Genomic DNA, 20,522 nt, shown 5'->3' on the forward strand with positions numbered 1-20,522 from the left:
GCAGGTCGAGAGTTTCAAAGTTCCTTGGTGTCCACATCAACAAACTAACATGGTCAAAACACACCAAGACAGATGTGAAAAGGGCTCAACAAAACCTTTTCTCCCTAAGGAGACTGAAAAGATTTGGCATGGGTCCACTGATCCTCAAAGACCTATAGCTGCACCAGAGAACATCCTGACCGGGTCCATCACTGCCAGGTAGGCAACTGCTCGGCATCTGACCGTAAGGCATTACAGAGGGTAGTATGTACGGCCCAGTACGTCATTGGGGCTAAGCTTCCTGCCATCCAGGACCTATATAATAGGCGTGTCAGAGGAAAGACGATAAAATTGACAGAGACTCCAGTCACCCAAGTTAGACTGTTCTCTGCTACTGCACGGCAAGCGGTGCCGGAGCGCCAAGTCAAGGACCAAAAGGCTCCTTAACAGCTCCTACCCCAGGCCATAAGACTGCTGAACAATTAATCAAGTGGCCACCGGACTATTTACATTGATGCACTCATATCTCTCTTCCCCCCCCATTTGTTTGGTACACTGCTGATACTCGCTGTTTATTATCTATGCATAGTCACTTCACCCCTACCTAACATATACAAATTAACTAACCAACCTGTACCCCCACACTGTCTCTGTACCGGTAGCCCCTGAAAATAGCCTCGTTATTGTTGTGTTACTTCTTACTTGAGTTAATTTGGTAAATATTTTCTTAACTCTTCTTGAACGGCACTGTTGGTTAAGGGCTTGGTACGCATTTCACGGTAAGACGTGACAAATAAAGTTTGATTTGACATGGCATTGAGCGATAGGAGACACATAGGGAATGCAGTGTAACAAATAGCACTAGGCCCAGCACTGTTTCGGTCTTTCTGATTCACTTCTCTCTCTAGAGTGGATCTCCATCTCAGACATAAAAACAGGCCTGGCTTCAGACAGATCGGATTACAGTACCATGGAAAACATTCCTATAGACCAACACATTGAGGATAAAAACAGGTGTGTATGTGGCAAGAGACAGGAACACAATAGAACACACACAGTATGTGGAATATGGGGATGACTGAGCAGATGTGATACTATGTGGTTCACTCTGGGAGGAAGTAGACTTGTCTGACTAACACTCCAACAGCACGCATCATGAAAACTGCCACAGAAGTATGAATCGGTAGGGAGCTAGCCTGTAGAGCTAGTCTATGGGGAGTAGCATTGACCAACTATCATGTCTGTAACCCTCACTTAGCAAAGACAGACAGGAACCACACTGCAGAGCATAACAAGCGCAACAGCACAAGGCTAGCCCACTCAGTCAGCATGGTTGCAGGGAAACTGCAGCAGAAAATTAATTTAAGGTCCTTGGCTGCATGGTACAGACTGTCAGATCAAACCCTGAACCTGCGGGCAAACTACTGTACTAACTGTTACAAGGCAGTCAAAAGTTGTAAATACTCTACTACTGTAGACTCAACTCTGACGATCAAAACAGCACTACTTTAAAATCAACGTTGATGAAAGGCTTTCAACCTGGAGTATGGAGAGTTGAGACATTGACAAGCCTCTCAGTGAAACTGAAGGTCTGTTAATATTTGCCTAAAGGCGGCTAGCTAACCAGCAGTCGTTCATCATTAACTAACTATAGTCTACTCTCCTGTGACAATCATTACGTCAACCGGTCTGTCTGTTACATATACATATGAATACAGACACACGTGTGATTAGATATATAACTTCCAGTAGCATACAACAGTCCTGTTCTGAGAACCAGACAGTATTCTCTTTACCCTGAGCATGTCAAACTGAACAAGTGCTCAATTAAATCCATTCAAAATAGAAGTAAGAACATGTGATAGCATGGTTGTGTATCTCAGTAAACGCACACTAAGACCACTCAGTCAGGCAATAACCAGGTGCAGAAACACAGCACAGAGGCCCTATAGGGTTACAAGTCACATTTAGCAAACTGTCCACACTCTGTGGGAATGGGACGGGGGTGTGTGGGTGCTTTTCCTACCATGAATAAACCCATACCACATGGACATGACAGAGGTCGACAGACCAAGGCTCATTCCCTTCTCAGCTCCAATAGAAACCTGAACAGGCCTATCTCTGGCATGTGTGATACAATGCATAATGGAGTGTGAGATGAATGGAGTGCAAGATGAATGGTGTGGCTGATGGAGGACTGTTCCGACAGGAGTCGTAGACAAAGCATTCTCACTAATCACACAGACACAGCTGCAGTACTAGCCAGGGCGGAGACCAGCAGCTATAGCTATACAGTGCAATGACTGTAGCAACCAGCCATAGCGGGGCTGTGACTAAGGCTCAGAGAGGGATAATAAGGCTCAATAAAGACTCCAGTTATTGCACCTTGATCTGTTTTTCAATGTCACAATCGCCATTCAAAGGCATAATTAATCCCTGTGCCCAAGAACACCAAGGTAACCTGCCTATATGACTACTGACCCATAGCACTGTAGCCATGAAGTGCTTTGAAAGGCTGGTTATGCCTCACAACACCATCATCCCTGAAACCCAAGACCAACTCCAATTCGCATACCGCCCCAAAAGAGCAACAGCTGACGCAATCTTAATTGCACTCCACACCTGGACAAAAGGAACACCTACATGAGAATGGTGTTCATTGACTACCGCTCAGTGTTCAACACCAGTGCCCACAAAGATTATCACTAAATTAAGGACCCTGGGATTAAACACCTCCCTCTGCAACTGGATCCTGACTTCCTGACAGGCCGCCCCCAGGTGGTAAGGGTAGGTATAACACATCCGCCATGCTGATCCTCAACACGAGAGCCCCTCAGGGGTGTGTACTTAGTCCGCTCCTGTACTCCCGGCTCACCCACGACTGAGGCCACGCACAACTCCAACACCATCATTAAAGTTTGCTGACAACAAGTGGTAGGCCTGATCACAGTCAACGATGAGACCTCCCTATAGGCTGAGGTCAGAGACCTGGCCGTGTGGTGCCAGGACAACAACCTCTCCCTCAATGTGAGCAAGACAAAGGAGATGATTGTGGACTACAGGAAGAGGGCTGAACACGCCCTCGTTCACATTGACGGGGCTATAAGGGAGCGGGTGTAGAGCTTAAAGTTCCTTGGTTTCCACAAACTATCACAGTCCAAACACACCAAGACAGTCATGAAGAGGGCACGACAACGCCAATTCCCCCTCAGGAGACAAAAGATTTGGCATGGGTCCCCTGATCCTCAAAGTTCAACAGCTGAGCTATCGAGAGCATCCTGAACGGTTGCATCACAACTTGGTATGGCAATTGCTTGGCATCTGACCATAAGGCGCTACAGAGGGTAGTGTGGACAGCCCACGGATGGCAATCGGTAGCGGAGCACCAAGTCTAGACTCAAAAGGCTCCTTAACAGCTTCTACCCCAAAGCCATAGGACTGCTGAACAATTAATCAAATGGCTACCTGAACTATTTGCATTGACCCCCCCACTTATAATATATAATATATAAATAAATAATATATATATATATATATATATATTTTACTGATGCTACTCACTCTTTATTATCTGTCACTTTACCCCTACCTACATGTACATTTGAAGTCAGAAGTTTACATACACCTTTGCCAAATACATTTAAACTCAGTTTGACAATTCCTGACATTCATTTCAGCTTTTATTTCTTTCATCACATTCCCAGTAAGTCAGAAGTTTACATGCACTCAAATAGTATTTGGTAGCATTGCCTTTAATTTTTTTTAAAACTTGGGTCAAACGTTTTGGGTAGCCTTCCACAAGCTTCCCACAATAAGTTGGGTGAATTTTGGCCCATTCCTCCTGACAGAGCTGGTGTAACTGAGTCAGGTTTGTAGTCCTCCTTGCTCACACATGCTTTTTCAGTTCTGCCCACAAATGTTCAATAGGATTGAGGTCAGGGCTATGTGAAGGCCAATCTAATACCTTGACCTCATCTCGTCAAGACGTCATGTTACACTCCCTCTTCCATGGACCTACAAGTGGCATGAATGTTCAGCTGATACACTGCATACATTTAAAATGTAGCTAGTAGATACTAGACCCAATACATTCTATACTGTTGGTATGTTCTCCCCTTCTCGCTCTCCTCTCACATAGTGTGCAGTGCTGTGTGTGGAGCTTGTGCATAGTGTGTGCAGATGTGTAGTGTGTGTGTGATGGTGGTACAGTAATTACAGCCACAGCCAGTTTCTCTAACTGTTCCCAGAAACAGCATAAGCAGACAGGGACCCACGAGGATAGTGACCCACAACCCTCTGATCTATACCAGTTGACCTCTGAACCTTGTCAGGGGAAATGAGAGGGTGGTGGCCAAACCATCAGTTAAATGACCACCTGGATGCCCTTCCTAGTGTGTAATATCCATCTGTAGACCAGGTGTCTTCTGGGACCTATGAGTAAGAATCAGCTCCTATTGGGCCTCAGTAGTTCCATTACAGGGCATTATTCAGGATAATGACAGTTTGTTGTCCAGAGAAAAGGGGGATTCTCACAGACAGTGAAGTGGTGTGTGTCTTATAGACCACCTGTTCTGTGGTCTTGCTAGGATGGGACATGACCATGTGATACAGTTCAGTAGGTCTTGGGAGTTTGATCTAGCATCGAGTGCTTCCGTTCCATGACTGATGTGGCTGTACATGCACGAGTAGTCAAGTACACCCACACGGGTCCAGTGTTAAACACCTCATCTGCTTCATGACGCAGGCAGTCTTCGAAAGGTAATCATATTACCAAGGAGCCTGCTCTGTGTGTATGTTTAGACTGCGAGAGCTGTTTCCTCTGGAACAGAACACTTAAAGCCCTTTTATAACTGTCTGCTGCTCTAAGTAACGTGCAGGCAGGTCATGCTAGAGCAACATAAGAGAGCAAGACTGATCATAAAGTAGCCTAAACCCATACCAACTCCCTGCAGTAAAACCCACCTCCAGAGCAGTGTTTTTTCATGTTTGATATGTAGGCTAGATGACTTAGGACCCGTTTTGCATTTCTAAACTAAGGAGGATGTTTCCATATCAGTCGTTTCTTTCTTTTAATTTTTATCAGTAGCTGCGAGGGCTGGATTGGTAGAGTGTGCTGTGTGGGCCTTGCCCGGTTTAGCTGAAGTATGAAAACAGAGAAACTGTTGACATTCTCTCCTTTCTGCAGCAGAACAAAACTCACCACAGCAGGAAGGAAACAGGCCTGCATTGCACGCATTGACACACACACACACACACACACACACACACACACACAGCTGAGTTGAGCTGAACGGTGTTGAGGGTCAGCTATGTTGTGAATATAAAGCTTCAGGGACTCCTCTTCAAACAGTCTGTACCTCAAGGTGGTGCCCCGAGCCCTCTGCCACTGCTTAGGCTTAATTATTCTATTCACTTTCCTATCATCAACGCAACATATCGAAACAGACACGAAAGGCTGATGACGGGACAAATGTAGTAACTGCACCAGTCAGTTTAAACACAGGCACTCCGCGCTCGGTCATTAAGTAGTTACACACACAACTTGTTAATTACACATATCTATTGGAGATCTCCCTGGAGCAGACCATACATTTTGTCTAGACTGGGTGTACCACTGCCAAACTGTCTTCATCTCCAGATCTGAAGTCTCAAGTCAGAAGGGTTATAGCTCAGACATACGCTAAAAGAGATTTCAGTATGCAGTAAAAGAAATGGACACCCCGTCTCTGAATAGCAGAGACAGAGCTCTCCTTCTGGAACAGGCGTCTGGAGAGGTCTGGCTGCCGTTATGTAAACTCACAGCAGACTGAAGGTTCTACTGTGAGTAAGAGATTGGCTGGGGCTCCTGGAGGTCTTCTCTTTCACTCAGACCCTTTCCACTCCCCAAAAGCTAGTGCTAAGCGAACGCTAGCACAGTACAGCCCAGGAGGAAGAGCGGGTCTGGAGAACAGGTTTGTTGTACGTACTTAGGAAATGTAAACAAACATGCAAGTCCTACAGCAAGATGACAAACAGGACAAAATGGAGGAACTGTGGTAAATGTGATACTGTAATAATTAGGGCCAGGACGATACAAATATTGCAATATTATTTCCATAGCAAAAATGAAAACACGAAGCAGACCAAACTCTTTGGTCCTTTAAAAACCTGCTGTATGTAAAATAGTGCATGCTATAGCTTGGAAAATAAATACGTGACTCTGAATGACAACATAATGCTGCTTATTTCCAACATTAGGGCTGATTTCCTTATGAAGTTAAATCCCTTTCATGTTGTGTTTCCTTGCCACAATACTAAAAATGTCAAGTTAGTCCTAGCTCTAGTAATGATGCACAACTTGGACTGAAAGTGGCAGCAGAAAGAGAACCGGATACAAAACTGAGAACATTTTCGGAACTGCAACACAATAGCTGAGGAAACTGGGGTGGCGTTGGAAGAGGGGGAGAGACGTGTGAGGGAGGGTGTGTTAATGGATTGTGTGGTTGATTAAGGTCCTGACATGGGGTTTGCACACCATGCAGTCAGGTGATGTCATAGACAAGTCAAACCCAGCCTACCTGAATTGGTGTGGGGGCACTGCCTCTGCCATCAATACCCCTCTCCTGTACTCTCACGGGAATATAGCCTACAGGACTGAGATTCAACTAAAAGGGGCCTTTTCCCACCAACAGAGACTGGAAGGGAGGCTAAAGCAGCTTCTATATCTACCACAGAAACAGTTGGAAACCATGGGTGTGATTCCTATCCTTCTAGTATTCTGGGGAATCCTCTGGTCGGGACAGAGCATATGTTTCTGATGTCTGAGGAAGACCAATACTAAGATGTTTCTCTCCCTTCCTCTCCATCTGGAAACAGAGTGCACTCAAGGAGAAAGACTGAAATGAATTACTGTTGTACAGCACTCAAAAATACAAACCACAGATGGGGACCGCTTGTCCTTCACTCAACCCAACAAACAGCCCTCTGTGACCAAGGCAGCCCATAGTTTGAGTTTTATACAGGAAGACTGTCCGAGGAGATAATGCATGGTGATCATTTTATGAAAGCGTCTGCCGTTGTTGACTTTGGAGCAGAGAAACAAACAGCAGCCCTCTCCTCCTACGAAGCTGCCATGTTAGATTGGAGCCAACAGATTCACTGGCTCCAACCCAGCTCTACTAAAACAATACCATAACTAATATTACAAACTCTTATACTAAACACACCTACTACTATGATTAATGTACTATACATCAATATAACTATGACATGGCTCCACTGCAGACCCACTAGGGTCCTCTCCTTCCATATTCAGAGAGAGAAGGCTGTGAATTACTGAGTAGTCCACAGTATTAGCTAGCTACTCTGGAGACACAGACTAGCTGAGAAGGGTTATGAGGCTCCGTCACTCAGAAGCTGTCTGTCTATTGCAGCTGTTTCCCAGCAGCCTAGGCAGGGTCAGAGCATTTTGAGACTCCATTTCCCCTGAGTGTCCATGGTGCTAAGGGGTAAACAGAAAGACTAGAGGCATGTTGAAGCTGAAGCTTCAACTTGTAAAGACACCACAATGAACAGGCACTCTTGATTAAACATGGGCCAAGGCCAACAGAATCTAAATCACAAAAACCATTGCTCATGGGGAGACATTGCTATGGAATGACTCAGGAGAAGTAACGAACTAGCCTAACTAGACCCTCTGCGGTTTATCATCAACTGGTAGCCTAACTGTTGTATGTTGGTGGTGGTGCTGTCAGAAGGGAAAGGATTGAGTTATCTAAGCCCAATGAATCATATTTGAAACAAGCAGCAGTGGCATAACTGATGTCGCCATGAAGTACAGTACATTTAAAATAATGCATTAAGTCATTCACACGTGCTTGATGAATAGAACCTTATACAGCAGGATTTGAGCTGCTGGAGGGTTAACTAGAGGAGCTACTATGAGAGACTATGCTTGACATTTTACCCACAATAACACCATTGTGGGGGCAGACAGCAATATGCTTACTGGGCAAGTCCCTTCATGGCATAGTGTGTGTGTTGCATGGGCCACATTGTCTGCAGCCGGGCAATGGAATATGATTGTCAAGATCATATGGAAATATGAGAGGTCAGGCTGAGAAGAGTTTGCAAGCTCACACACCACATACCTAGTGAATGCAGGTGTGTGTGTGACAGGACACAAACTGTTACATTATATGTTGAGTCTTGAGTCTGAGACAAACCAGTATTGATGAGCACAAACTGACCTTACTTATGAGTTCCATACCCCGGTCGGGAAGTCATGGGATTTAACCCAATCAGGGACTAAAAGGTCTCCTGTGGCATGTACGTTTCCAATTAACCAACTCTTCCACAGTATAAAATGCAACTATACACTTTAATTATTGCCTATAGTTTAAAATATGAAGTGTTAGAGGCCCTTAAGTGGCTATCCTATCAAAGTATGATTCCACGTGGTTCTGAAATATATTAGCTGCACGTGCCACTCAGATTATGGGTATAATTGCCGACCATCAGATTAGCTCCATTCAAATCTAAACCATGAAGCCTGGCAAACCAATATGAATTTAGCATAAGCAAATAATTGATAGCTAACGGTAGCTAATGGACTGGCTAGCCAGCCTGCCTGCCATTTGTTACATTGAAAATACTGTCGAGCAGACTGCATGCGAAACTGGTAGCTCCTTAACGTTAGCTGTTTAGCAACAGGTTGCGAACTTCATACGACAAAACACAGTAGATACCAGGTGAGACGTTGGCATAAATTCAAGTTAATTTACCTTGCACTGGGTTGGTTTCCCTGAAGGCTTCTTAAAGAACGATGTTCTGGCAGTGAAAAAATACTCTTCGGAGTCCTCCTCTAAACTACTGTAACCACTACTCATGGTGCTAGTCCACGTCATTTGAGGAGAAAACTAATATCTTCAAATTTGTCAGCATCAAAAAACGAATGAAAAACGAATAGCAGACCACAGCCGCAAAGCAACAACTAGAAAATAAAGTGGGTTACACCTTCTCAAACTTGTTTTTTGAACCGCAAAAAGCCCGAATACTTTCCAACGTTCACCCTTCAACCAACTACTGAGCTGTCCTCACACTCTAGCAACTATCGAGCCGCTGTCTGTCAACCGCTAGGTAGACACGCCTACTAGAACTCGTCGAAAGTCCCTTATCCAATCACCTTTGAGGTTTTTTTTCTTCTTCTGTTTCGTGTGGTTTTCCGGCAGACGAGACGCTGTGGTGCTGCCTTACGCAGGTCGGAGTGCGGATTGCACATTTTGGTCACCTCCCCCCAAAAAGGGAAAGAGGAATAGGACAAACTTAAATTGCGTCACCATCTAAACATGCAACTATACACTATCCCCCAAAACCAACCACCCCATTCCACTACTTTGGCAGGATGGATAGAACCCCTTCTCTCAAAACTTCCTGTAGATCTTCTGCACTAAAATCTCTCACACCCAAATATTGCTCTTCTACTGCAACTACCACATCTATATTTCGTGGTGTCTGCTCCATCAGTGCAGTTGATCACCACGGCTATACCCGGAAGAAATCCAACCTTACTCAAACTCATCCTCTCTGGTTCTCTCTCTTCAGGCCTGCTCAATTGGAGGCTCCTTGTCAAATGACTCAACCTTGGGGTATCCAATACTCTCTTCACTGCCTCAGCATAAGAAACTTTCTGCCCCACTAGAATTCTGGTAATCTCAGCCTCTCTGTTTCACAGGGTACTTCGTATCCCCAGCTGCATGGGCATCACCAGAGTTGACACACAGTGCTTTCTCTATCCCAACTGTACCCTCCCTCTGACTATGCCCTCATGCACATTTCTCACATAGTGGGATCTCCCTTCTACACACTGCTGCAACATGTCCGAATCTTTGGCACCTAATGCACCATAGCGGGTTCTAAACATAGGCCCTCACAGAATAGCAAAAAGAACCTAAGGTTAACAGATAGAAACTCAGGATCAAAGCTTAACAAGACAGACAGGGTATTTTCAGTCTTGCCGTTGCCACCGTGACTATGTCTCACCAAATGGCGGAAGTCACAAACACTAGGATTCTTCATTTTCATTTGATCCACCTCTACATTCAACGCTACCCCACACCCCTTTCAGCGGCGCCCTGCTCCGGAGAGCAAAGCATACCACGGGTTTAACCCCGAGCCGCGTGACTCAAAGCGCCCACTTCCTCTGGGAGGCGGACACATAAAAAAATCCAAACAATTCCACTACTCGACAACTTCACAGATGTAACCATTCCCAGTTTGTCCTTTACCCAGCTCGACACAAAATATGGGTCGGCCAAAAAGCAGGATTCAATCCTTTCTAAAAAATCTCACTCCTAACGGTCCAAAATCATTTCTGGTAGGATTCTCAGGGCAAAGACTCTACCACACCTGCTGCCGCAGGTAGGCCCACTACATCCTGGACCGGCTCAACGTCTGAGTGCTCGCCACTGCCGACTGACTCCATTTCAAGATCCTCAAGGTTCCCAAGAGAGCATGAAGACCTATAAGTAAGATTACTTGGTTTGTAATCAGGAGACGGAAGTATGTGCAGCATGTACTCCTCAAACGAAGGTGTATACACAGGAGACAAGGCTCTGATCTTAGCAGGGCTTTTTCTTCCTCTTTCGCATCATCGCACCTCCTCTGCCTCTTCCCAACCTACACTTTCCACCGGCTTCTCCGTGGTCCCCTTTGATTTGTTGAATACAACAGTATAAGTAGAGATAATCCATTACATTCACTCCAATGAAGTGAAAGCCATAGTTAGTTATTTCTTTCTTGCTTGCTTCTCTCCTCCTGCCTCCTCATACTTTTCTTTCCTTAGTCACTCATCATCAAATAATCCATATGAATCCATAAATGCACACATCCTAAAGAGACAACATAACATCTGCTTCCCACTTACCTCAATGAACATGCAGCACAGCGAAGCTAGCTTTCTTATTTTCCTTCCCTGCAACATGCTGCTTTGCCAGAGCTCCAGGACCAACTAAACTTAAAATACAGACCAAAGACATCAAGATACTTTAGACTGACATACGCCCAGATGAATGGGTGGAACAGCAGGCGTTCGCTCGGACCAACCTTTTAACATTTCCTGTGGCCCTTGATGGTGGTGGCGGTGTGTGTGTGTGTGTGGCTAAGCGTGTGTTGTGTATATGCAAATAACACCTGCCGATCTGTCACAACCACATATAACCTATATATAAAATCCGAATGTCACAAGCAATTTCTAAGCTTTCGAAGCTCTGCATAGGCCTATGTGAGCCACCCTCTCACACAGTTCAAGGTGTTCATAGCCAGAGGTGACATGACATCATCAGTAACCAGGAAATGGGATGTGAGAACTCTACGCGAAAACTCCGGTTCAACTGCATTCCCACCTTTCAATCCAAACTGGTCAAGCAATTGGTTATAGTGACCTGGGGTCCTTATCTGTTCCATCGGAGGACAGACTGGGTTATGTAAACGTTGGCCTGGACGAGGAAAAGCTGAATCAAAAACACACAAATTAAAGCCTTGTTCCATCTGGAGGCCCTCTGTTAGCCATGAGGCTGGGTTGGGTTCTAGCTAGGGAGAAATGACTCTCTGGTACTGACTCTCATTCACTGGTGTGTGTTGACTTTCTCTCCTACTGGCGCTGATCACAGCGAGTCAATAAAGTTATTTGAATGGAATTGAATCATTTCAGCAGCAGCTTCCCATGCTGCTGTTACGACAACCACCTCATGCAGTGTCAGATAACCTGTTGTATAAGTATCAATAAACACATTGAAAACACATTTGGTGTTTGACTGTGGGGAGGCTAGCTGTCTCCTGGGTTTATTTGGTTATAAATGTGTAATATGGCTTAATTAATGTTTTAACTCTGTGGTGGTGTTTGACTGTGGGGAGGCTAGCTGTCTCCTGGGTTTATTTGGTTATACATGTGTAATATGGCTTAATTCATGTTTTAACTCTGTGGTGGTGTTTGACTGTGGGGAGGCTAGCTGTCTCCTGGGTTTATTTGGTTATACATGTGTAATATGGCTTAATTCATGTTTTAACTCTGTGGTGGTGTTTGACTGTGGGGAGGCTAGCTGTCTCCTGGGTTTATTTGGTTATAAATATGTAATATGGCTTAATTCATGTTTTTAACTCTGTGGTGGTGTTTGTAGCGTCTGATAAAGTTGTCTTGCATCAGCCAACAAATGGAACCCATTACTGCAATTCTCAGAGAGCAGAGCTACAATGCTTTAACAACCACAATGAAAAGCGCATGCAGTTCATTTCTAAAAGGATTTTAGTTGCCTGAGGCTTTTTTCTGAGTACATTTCTACATGACTCCTCCTGCGTGGCTTGTTCTTTTACACACTAATATCATACAACTAACTAGCCCACCCAGTCACTAGAAAGGCTGTTACAACTTCAGCTACTGGGTCAAACGTATGTAACATCTGTAGTGAATAAGGCGTACAACCCTTATCCTGACCACACCCAACACATACTGTAGCTTCTTGGGGGTTTATGGGAGGGACAGGCCTAATTTAAACCCAGAGTGCAGAGGCAACCTACAAGTAACCTAGGATCACAGGAACAGCCAAACCCTCCAACCACACCACAGCCTGGCCAGGGAAGATTCATACAGCTGGCCTCTCTACTGTCCAGTCTCAGAGCCAACTGCCCACCTGTATGTTAAGGAGAAACTATAGTGTCCACTAGAACCCTGTCTAACCAACAGCTTCTGGTCAGGTGGAGTGATGGGCACTAGTTGCGGCATCCTTGGCCTGTATTTCTGTAGTACTGTACTGACTTAGGAAGGAACAGATCGGCTCCTGTAGGTGACTGGAAGTGTGTGAAAACAGCACAGAGAATGTCTCAGACACATGGAAACTCATTCTCAGCTCTACCCCCCTCACTCGTGTAAAACAATGGACACTCGGCATGAACTCCACCCCCCTTCCTGGTCTCCACAGAGAGAGAGAGAGAGAGAGCGGTCACTGGGCCTGTAGTCTCTCTGCCTGAGAGCCACAGCCCTTGGCAGACATTACCCACATTCCTCTGCAGGCAAGGGCTTAAGGTTCTCAGCACTGCTTGTTTACATGCTGCAGGTCTAGTTAGTTATAGGTGAAGGGGTAAGAAGAGGTGTGGGTGAAGAGGGGGTGAGATGGTGAGATGAAAGGGGTAAGGGCGCAATGAGGTGAATGGGTGAGGTCGGGGAGGCGTAAGGAATGTCCCATAAATGACTCCATAAATGAGAATTCCACCACAAAGTCTGGTATGTGGAGAGAGAGTTGTGAGAAAACAGACACTCTCTACTTCAGGTTTACCTGCCTACTCTCTACAAAGGTGTATGTTTAAGGAGGTTTTTCAAGTGAGTGTGGGAGTCTGAGTTCCCCTACCTTTATCATCTAGAATGATGTCATTGTTGTAATAACTCACCCTCTTTTATTAATCAGGAAGTACAACAAATATTCCTGTGAGTAATGACATCAAATGTGCTTGAGATAAAACAAAGATGAGGAATGCTCACTTATAAGAGTGATGGATAGCTACTTTCAGTATACTGTCTACAGTGCATTCAGAAAGCATTCAGACCCCTTCCCTTTTTCACATTACTACCTTAATCTAAAATGGATTAAATAAATAAAAAATCCTCAATCTACAAACAATACCCCATAATGACAAAGCGAAAAACAGTTTATTTTTTACTTTTGCAGATGTATAAAATAAACTGAAATATCTTATTTACAAAAGTATTCAGACCCTTTGTTATGAGACCCGAAATTGAGCTCAGGTGCATCCTGTTTCCACTGATCATACTTGAGATGTTTCTACAACTTGATTGGTCCACCTGTGGTAAATTCTATTGATTGGACATGATTTAGAAAGGCATGCACCTGTCTATATAACATCCCACAGTTGACAGTGCATGTCAGAGCAAAAACCAGGAGAGGGGGTGACCTCGACAATGTATTGTTAAAACGAAAGGCTGCCTGGATCATTCATTTAAAGACCCTTGCTCCCTTCGGTCTCAACGTAGACTTTGATCTGAAGTCATTCTTGTGATTATTGTGATTTTGCTATTCATTGTAAATATTTGTATGCCTATGTAGCCAAATTGTATCTATGATCGGATGCTATTCATTTATGTTTTTTGTATGTTCTTTTTATATCTGAGAATTAACCAATGATATCAGGCCACACCCGACCATGATTACAGACACCTGCGTGTGTCCTTTGACACTATATAAACTAGTGACTCGCAGTGTTTGTCATAATACCCTGATGAAGACAGCTTGTCTGTGGAAACGTTGCCTAGAAGGTTATTAAATTATTGCATCGGAGCTCCTAGAGTGTGCGCGTCTCCTTTTCTTTTTCCAGAGCAAAAACCAAGCCATGAGGTCGAAGGAATTGTCTGTAGAGCCCTGAGACAGGATTGTGTCGAGGCACAGATCTGGGGAAGGGTACCAAATAAATTCTGCAGCATTGAATGTCCCCAAGAACACAATGTCCTCCATGATTCTTAAATGGAAGAAGTATGGAACCACCAAGACTCTTCCTAGAGCTGTCCGCCCGCCAAACAGAGCAAACAGAGCAAAGGGAGAAGGGCCTTGGTCAGGGAGGTGACCAAGAACCTGATTGGAGCTCTGTCAGAGCTCCAGAATTCCTCTGTGGAGATGGGATAACCTTGCGGAAGGACAACCATCTCTAGAGCACTCCACCAATCAGGCCCTTATGATAGAGTGGGTAGATGGAAGCCACTCCTTAGTAAAAGGCAAATGACAGCCCACTTAGAGGCCTCTCACACCATGAGAAACAAGGTTTTCTGGTCTGATGAAACCAAGATTGAACTCTTTGGCCTGAATGCCAAGCATCACGCCTGGAGGAAACCTGGCACCATCCCTACGGTGAAGCATGGTGGTGGCAGCATCGTGCATTGGGGATGTTTTTCAGTGGCAGGGGCTGGGAGACTAGTCGGGATCGAGGGAAAGATGAACAGAACAAAGTACAGAGAGATCATTGATGAAAACCTGGTTCACATTCCAAGGTTCACATTCCAACAGGACAACGACCCTAAGCACACAGCCAAGACAATGCAGGAATGGCTTCGGGACAAGTCTCTGAATGTCCAGTCAGAGCCCGGACTTGAACCCGATCAAACATCTCTGGAAAGACCTGAAAATAGCTGTGCAGCAATGCTCCCCATCCAACCTGACAGAACTTGAGAGGATATGCAGAAAAGAACGGGAGAAACTACCCAAATACAGGTGTGCCAAGCTTGTAGCGTCATACCCAAGAAGACTCGAGAATGTAATCGCTGCCAAAGTTGCTTCAACAAAGTACTGAGTAAAGGGTCTGAATACTAATGTAAATGTGATATTTCAGTTGTTTAGTTTTAATAAATGTGCAAACATTTCTAAAAAGACTGTTTTTGCTCTGTCGTTGTGGGGTATTGTGTGTAGATTGTTGAGGAAAGTTTTTTTCCCCAATCAATTTCAGAATAAGGCTGTAACATAACAAAATGTGGAAAAAGTAAAGGGGTCTGAATTCTTTCTGAATGCACTGTATATGGATTACATCCTGGCCCCTTCTCTGTGGATCAACTTTAAACCCCTGTGGCCATATATGAGGTAAGATTACACCACAATAGTAGTGGATACCTGTCCCTACCCACTTGACTGAGCCAAGTAAAGCCTGAGTGACTCAGCTTTGACTCCTCCTGTGTTTCTCCTGAGGCACTGAGTGTACTGGAGTGAGTGTGTGTGAGTGTGCATGTTGTAATATATCTGCTGCCTCTCTTCCTCTGAGGCACAGTAAGTCACACAACTCTGACAGCCAAGACGCTCCACTCACTCATGAGCAAACACCATAGGAATGCTTGGATACGGATACTATGCTTCTGTAATATAACCCAACCTTAGTTGGTAGTTACCCAATTTTCACAACTTCACAACATCAACAAAAAAGTTCTGAGTTACGTGCAGGCTACTGTATCTCATTTAACTGGTTTCTGAGCTACACAAACCACCCTCCATTTTGCGCTTCAAACGGTAAAGAACCTGGCACGCAACATTGACCCCGGAGAGATCAAGGGGACTATTCTACTGGGTAACACCTTTACTCTTTGGGGAGTTGAGGTGCCGCCCATCATTCTGCAGTCTTTGTTGCCAAAAACAGAGCCAGGTCAACAGTATTCACTTCACACACTCTCTCTGGTTTTCTCAAATCAAGTTGAATCTCAAGTCTTTCAACGTTTATTTTGAACATGTTTCTATACCCCTTTCACCTGAACCTTTATCAGTGATGAATGTGTGCCATTTACAGTGGAAGCTTATCGGAGTGGAGCAGAGGCGGAGGCCGAGATGATGTGGGTAGATACAGTGGGCAGAGTTCAAGACAGCATCGTGAACGTAAACACACACACCCAATTCATACCACACTATAGGCTACCCTACGATCAGCCCATAGGCACAGATCTAAGTTCAGCTCCTTCACCCTAAATGAGGAAACACAGAACATAGCCTGAATAAATGTATATGGGCAAGTTTATCCGACTCATAACCACAGACAACACAGGAACTGCTGCTGCTCACAGGTATAATAGTATAGGCAGGTCAGGACTCGCTTAAAGAGTGACAATAGACCTGCTCTCTCCCCACCCTATGTCCCATATAGAGTAACTAACTGTGGCTCCTTTGTCTGGCCCTTAGATGGACACAGGGCTTAGAATCATCAGGGCCCCACTCTGTCCGTACATTAAGTGGGAAGCGCACACACTACCTACAGACAATGAGGGGGAAGCACAAACACTACATACAGACAATGAGGGGGGAAGCACAAACACTACCTACAGACAAGGAGGGGGAAGCACAAACACTACCTACAGACAATGAGGGGGGGGAAACACAAACACTACCTACAGACAATGAGGGGGGGGAAACACAAACACTACCTACAGACAAGGAGGGGGAAGCACAAACACTACCTATAGACAAGGAGGGGGAAGCACAAACACTACCTACAGACAAGGAGGGGGAAACACAAACACTACCTACAGACAAGGAGACAATGGGGGAAGCACAAACACTACCTATAGACAATGAGCACAAACACTACCTACAGGGGAAGCACAAACACTACCTATAGACAATGAGGGGGAAGCACAAACACTACCTATAGACAATGAGGGGGAAGCACAAACACTACCTATAGACAATGAGGGGGAAGCACAAACACTACCTATAGACAATGAGCACAAACACTACCTACAGGGGGAAGCACAAACACTACCTATAGACAATGAGGGGGAAGCACAAACACTACCTATAGACAATGAGGGGGAAGCACAAACAATACCTATAGACAATGAGGGGGAAGCACAAACACTACCTATAGACAATGAGGGGGAAGACACTACCTACAGACAAGGGGGAAGCACAAACACTACCTACAGACAATGAGGGAGGAAGCACAAACACTACCTACAGACAAGGAGGGGGAAGCACAAACACTACCTATAGACAAGGAGGGGGAAGCACAAACACTACCTATAGACAAGGAGGGGGAAGCACAAACACTACCTACAGACAAGGAGACAAGGAGAAGCACAAACACTACCTATAGACAAGGAGGGGGAAGCACAAAGACTACCTATAGACAAGGAGACAAGGGGGGAAGCACAAAGACTACCTATAGACAAGGAGGGGGAAGCACAAACACTACCTTTAGACAAGGAGGGGGAAGCACAAACACTACCTATAGACAATGAGGGGAAAGCACAAACACTACCTATAGACAAGGAGGGGGAAGCACAAACACTACCTATAGAAAAGGAGGGGGAAGCACAAACACTACCTACAGACAAGGAGGGGGAAGCACAAACACTACCTACAGACAGGAGGGGGAAGCACAAACACTACCTACAGACAATGAGGGGGAAGCACAAACACTACCTACAGACAAGGAGGGGGAAGCACAAACACTACCTACAGACAAGGAGGGGGAAGCACAAACACTACCTACAGACAATGAGGGGGAAGCACAAACACTACCTACAGACAAGGAGGGGGAAGCACAAACACTACCTATAGACAATGAGGGGGAAGCACAAACACTACCTACAGACAAGGAGGGGGAAGCACAAACACTACCTATAGACAATGAGGGGGAAGCACAAACACTACCTACAGACAAGGAGCACAAACACTACCTATAGGGGAAGCACAAACACTACCTATAGACAATGAGGGGGAAGCACAAACACTACCTACAGACAAGGAGGGGGAAGCACAAACACTACCTACAGATAATGAGGGGGAAGCACAGAGACGCTACTGTTAAAACACACAGCCACTACAGGCAACATAAAACATCAGGTGAGATTATCCCCTCATACAACTTGGATTAGACGCAGGCTCTGATTAGCTGTTGGCTCTGTCAACAACATGGCTCTCTCTCCTCCCTCAGGTAACAACACAGAGACTCACTGATTTCACTACAGACCGGCAGGAAAGAGGGGAGACGATGGGAAACAGGGGAAAGGAGGTGCAGATAAGAAACAATAATGAATCATGTATTTACAGGCTGACCTGGAAGTCATCGGGCTGTGATGTTGATGGGATTTTGATGGGACTGTGATTGTGGCACAGAGGCCCCTCTGTTTTGTGGTTCGACATAAGGTTTTATTTTATTGACATGGCTTCTTAGGGCTGTGAATGATAGGGGAACTACGCTGGAACCGTAAGGGACTGGGAAGACCACTGAACATTGACTAGTAGCGATAGCCATTCTAGCTAAGTAGAGTACACTGGATCGAGGGAGTCTTCTGGGACTCTACAGAGAGTCATGTCCTCTATGTCTGCTGATAGTGTCACGACTTCCACCGAAGATGGCTCCCCTGCCTGTTCGGGCGGAGCTCGGCGGTCGTCGTCGGTCTCCTAAATGCCACCGATCCCCTTTTCCTTTTCTGTTTGTTATGTCTTATTGGTTGCACGTGTTTATTGTTTGAGTTTTGATTCAGAACTATTTAAGCCTGTTAGGCCCGCCTGCTTTTGTGTGGGCTTGTTTTCAGTTAGTCAAGGTTTGTTGCAGGGAACACAACATGTCTGTTTGTGCCCAGTTTTGGGTTGGACACTTTTGATTATCACCTGTTGTTTTGGGCGTTTATTTTGGTTACCGCAATAAAGTTCGGGTTTCCCCCATTATCCTCTGCTCTCTGAGCTTGACTCCACCCCCACCACTCCTGGCTGTGTGACAGGTGAGAAACGCTGTCTGTCAGAGGTAGCTGGGGTATGGGGAAAGCCTGGGTATTTCTAGTGGTTTTAAGTTGTTATCGTACATCTTTATCTGCCCAGTTTGACACAGAGAGGGACCATTAAGACAGCCGGAACACCTTGTCTGTAAAACAGTAACACGCTGAACCAATCTGGGCTGAACTCTGACCCCGCTCTCTCTCACAACAACCATGTAACAATAAAACCCTGACTTTCCGACATCAACATCTAGAGTAAATCAAGACCGGGTGTGACCTGGTTACCCAAACTGGTTAACTGTGTTTCACAACATCCCTGCAGTTGAGGTTAGGTTACTAATCATATAGAACAGAGCTGTTACGCAATATATGATTTAGTGGATTTTGTTCTATGTTTTGGGTTGGAGAACCGTTTTGGAGAACCAGGCACTCTACCAGGCATTCTGCTGAGCGGTTGGGTTCTGTTGCCAGAGGAGTGAGGGCCGTTCTATCTTAGAACTAGAGCTGTGCGATTGTGGCAGAGCAGCCAGTTAGTGATTAACATAGCGAAAGTGAAAAACAGAGTCGTAACAGAGTTCAGGGTTATTTCCACTCAACATAATATTATATAACATTTGGGGTCACTAAGGAAACGGTTGGCAATTTCTGTTGGCTGCACAGTGTGCTGTTGAGGAATCTTCATTCAGCATGAGGTCTAAAGCTTTGTTCGATCTATGTAGAGCTTTTCCTGCCCTCTTGTATATACTTCCAGTATCCTTTCCCTTTGGCCCATAGCTTAGTAATCAGTAGGTCTTCAGATCAGAGTTGATGTTTTTAAGAGGGGTGATAAGATAAGGAAACCCTGCTAAGAAAAGGAAGAAAAACGGACAAAAAGCAGGTAAGACAGCACACCTATGGAATGACGCAAGCAACCCTATAGGACGTACTACATTACCCCACGCACGATGAGGAGGAGAGGAGGGAAGGCAATGAGGGAGACTCCCTTTAGTCTGAGATCTCAGAGAGGTGTAGAGTCCCTGGTCATTCCCCCACAGATAAAGAGGTCTGTGAAGGTTTGTGAAGAATGCACAATATTGACAGGTGACATCACAAAGGTCAAACGTTAAAGATCAATAACTTATGCAGGTGTTCCTAATCTAACATTTGGGGTTAACGAGCAGCAATGAAGCGCAGAGGGAATACATCAACATTCTTCTCCTCCTAATGACTGTTTTCCCCCAGGTCCCTGTGTTTGACTTTCCCATCGTTCAGGAACAGGAAGTGGCCCTATTATTTACTGCCTGTCTGGCTAGATAGCCTATCAGAAGGCATG

General features: G+C 45.2%; 1 protein-coding gene across 2 annotated transcripts in view; it reads right to left on the bottom strand.

Annotated features, from left to right (window-relative positions):
- The window catches only part of LOC112216827 (ras association domain-containing protein 3), a 60,571-nt gene that overhangs the window by 21,624 nt on the left and 18,425 nt on the right, over nt 1-20,522 (bottom strand). Inside the window, exon 1 of one of the 2 annotated variants that reach the window (XM_024376927.2) lies at nt 8,742-9,073. The exons of the other annotated variant lie outside the window; for it this stretch is intronic. Within the exon in view, the coding sequence (XP_024232695.1) occupies nt 8,742-8,864 (123 nt within the window). The 5' untranslated portion in view covers nt 8,865-9,073. Of the gene's footprint in view, nt 1-8,741; nt 9,074-20,522 lie in introns of those variants that run through there. 2 annotated transcript variants of the gene reach the window in all.

Source organism: Oncorhynchus tshawytscha, linkage group LG17 (genome assembly GCF_018296145.1).
Source record: "Oncorhynchus tshawytscha isolate Ot180627B linkage group LG17, Otsh_v2.0, whole genome shotgun sequence".
Taxonomy (NCBI): Eukaryota; Metazoa; Chordata; class Actinopteri; order Salmoniformes; family Salmonidae; genus Oncorhynchus; species Oncorhynchus tshawytscha.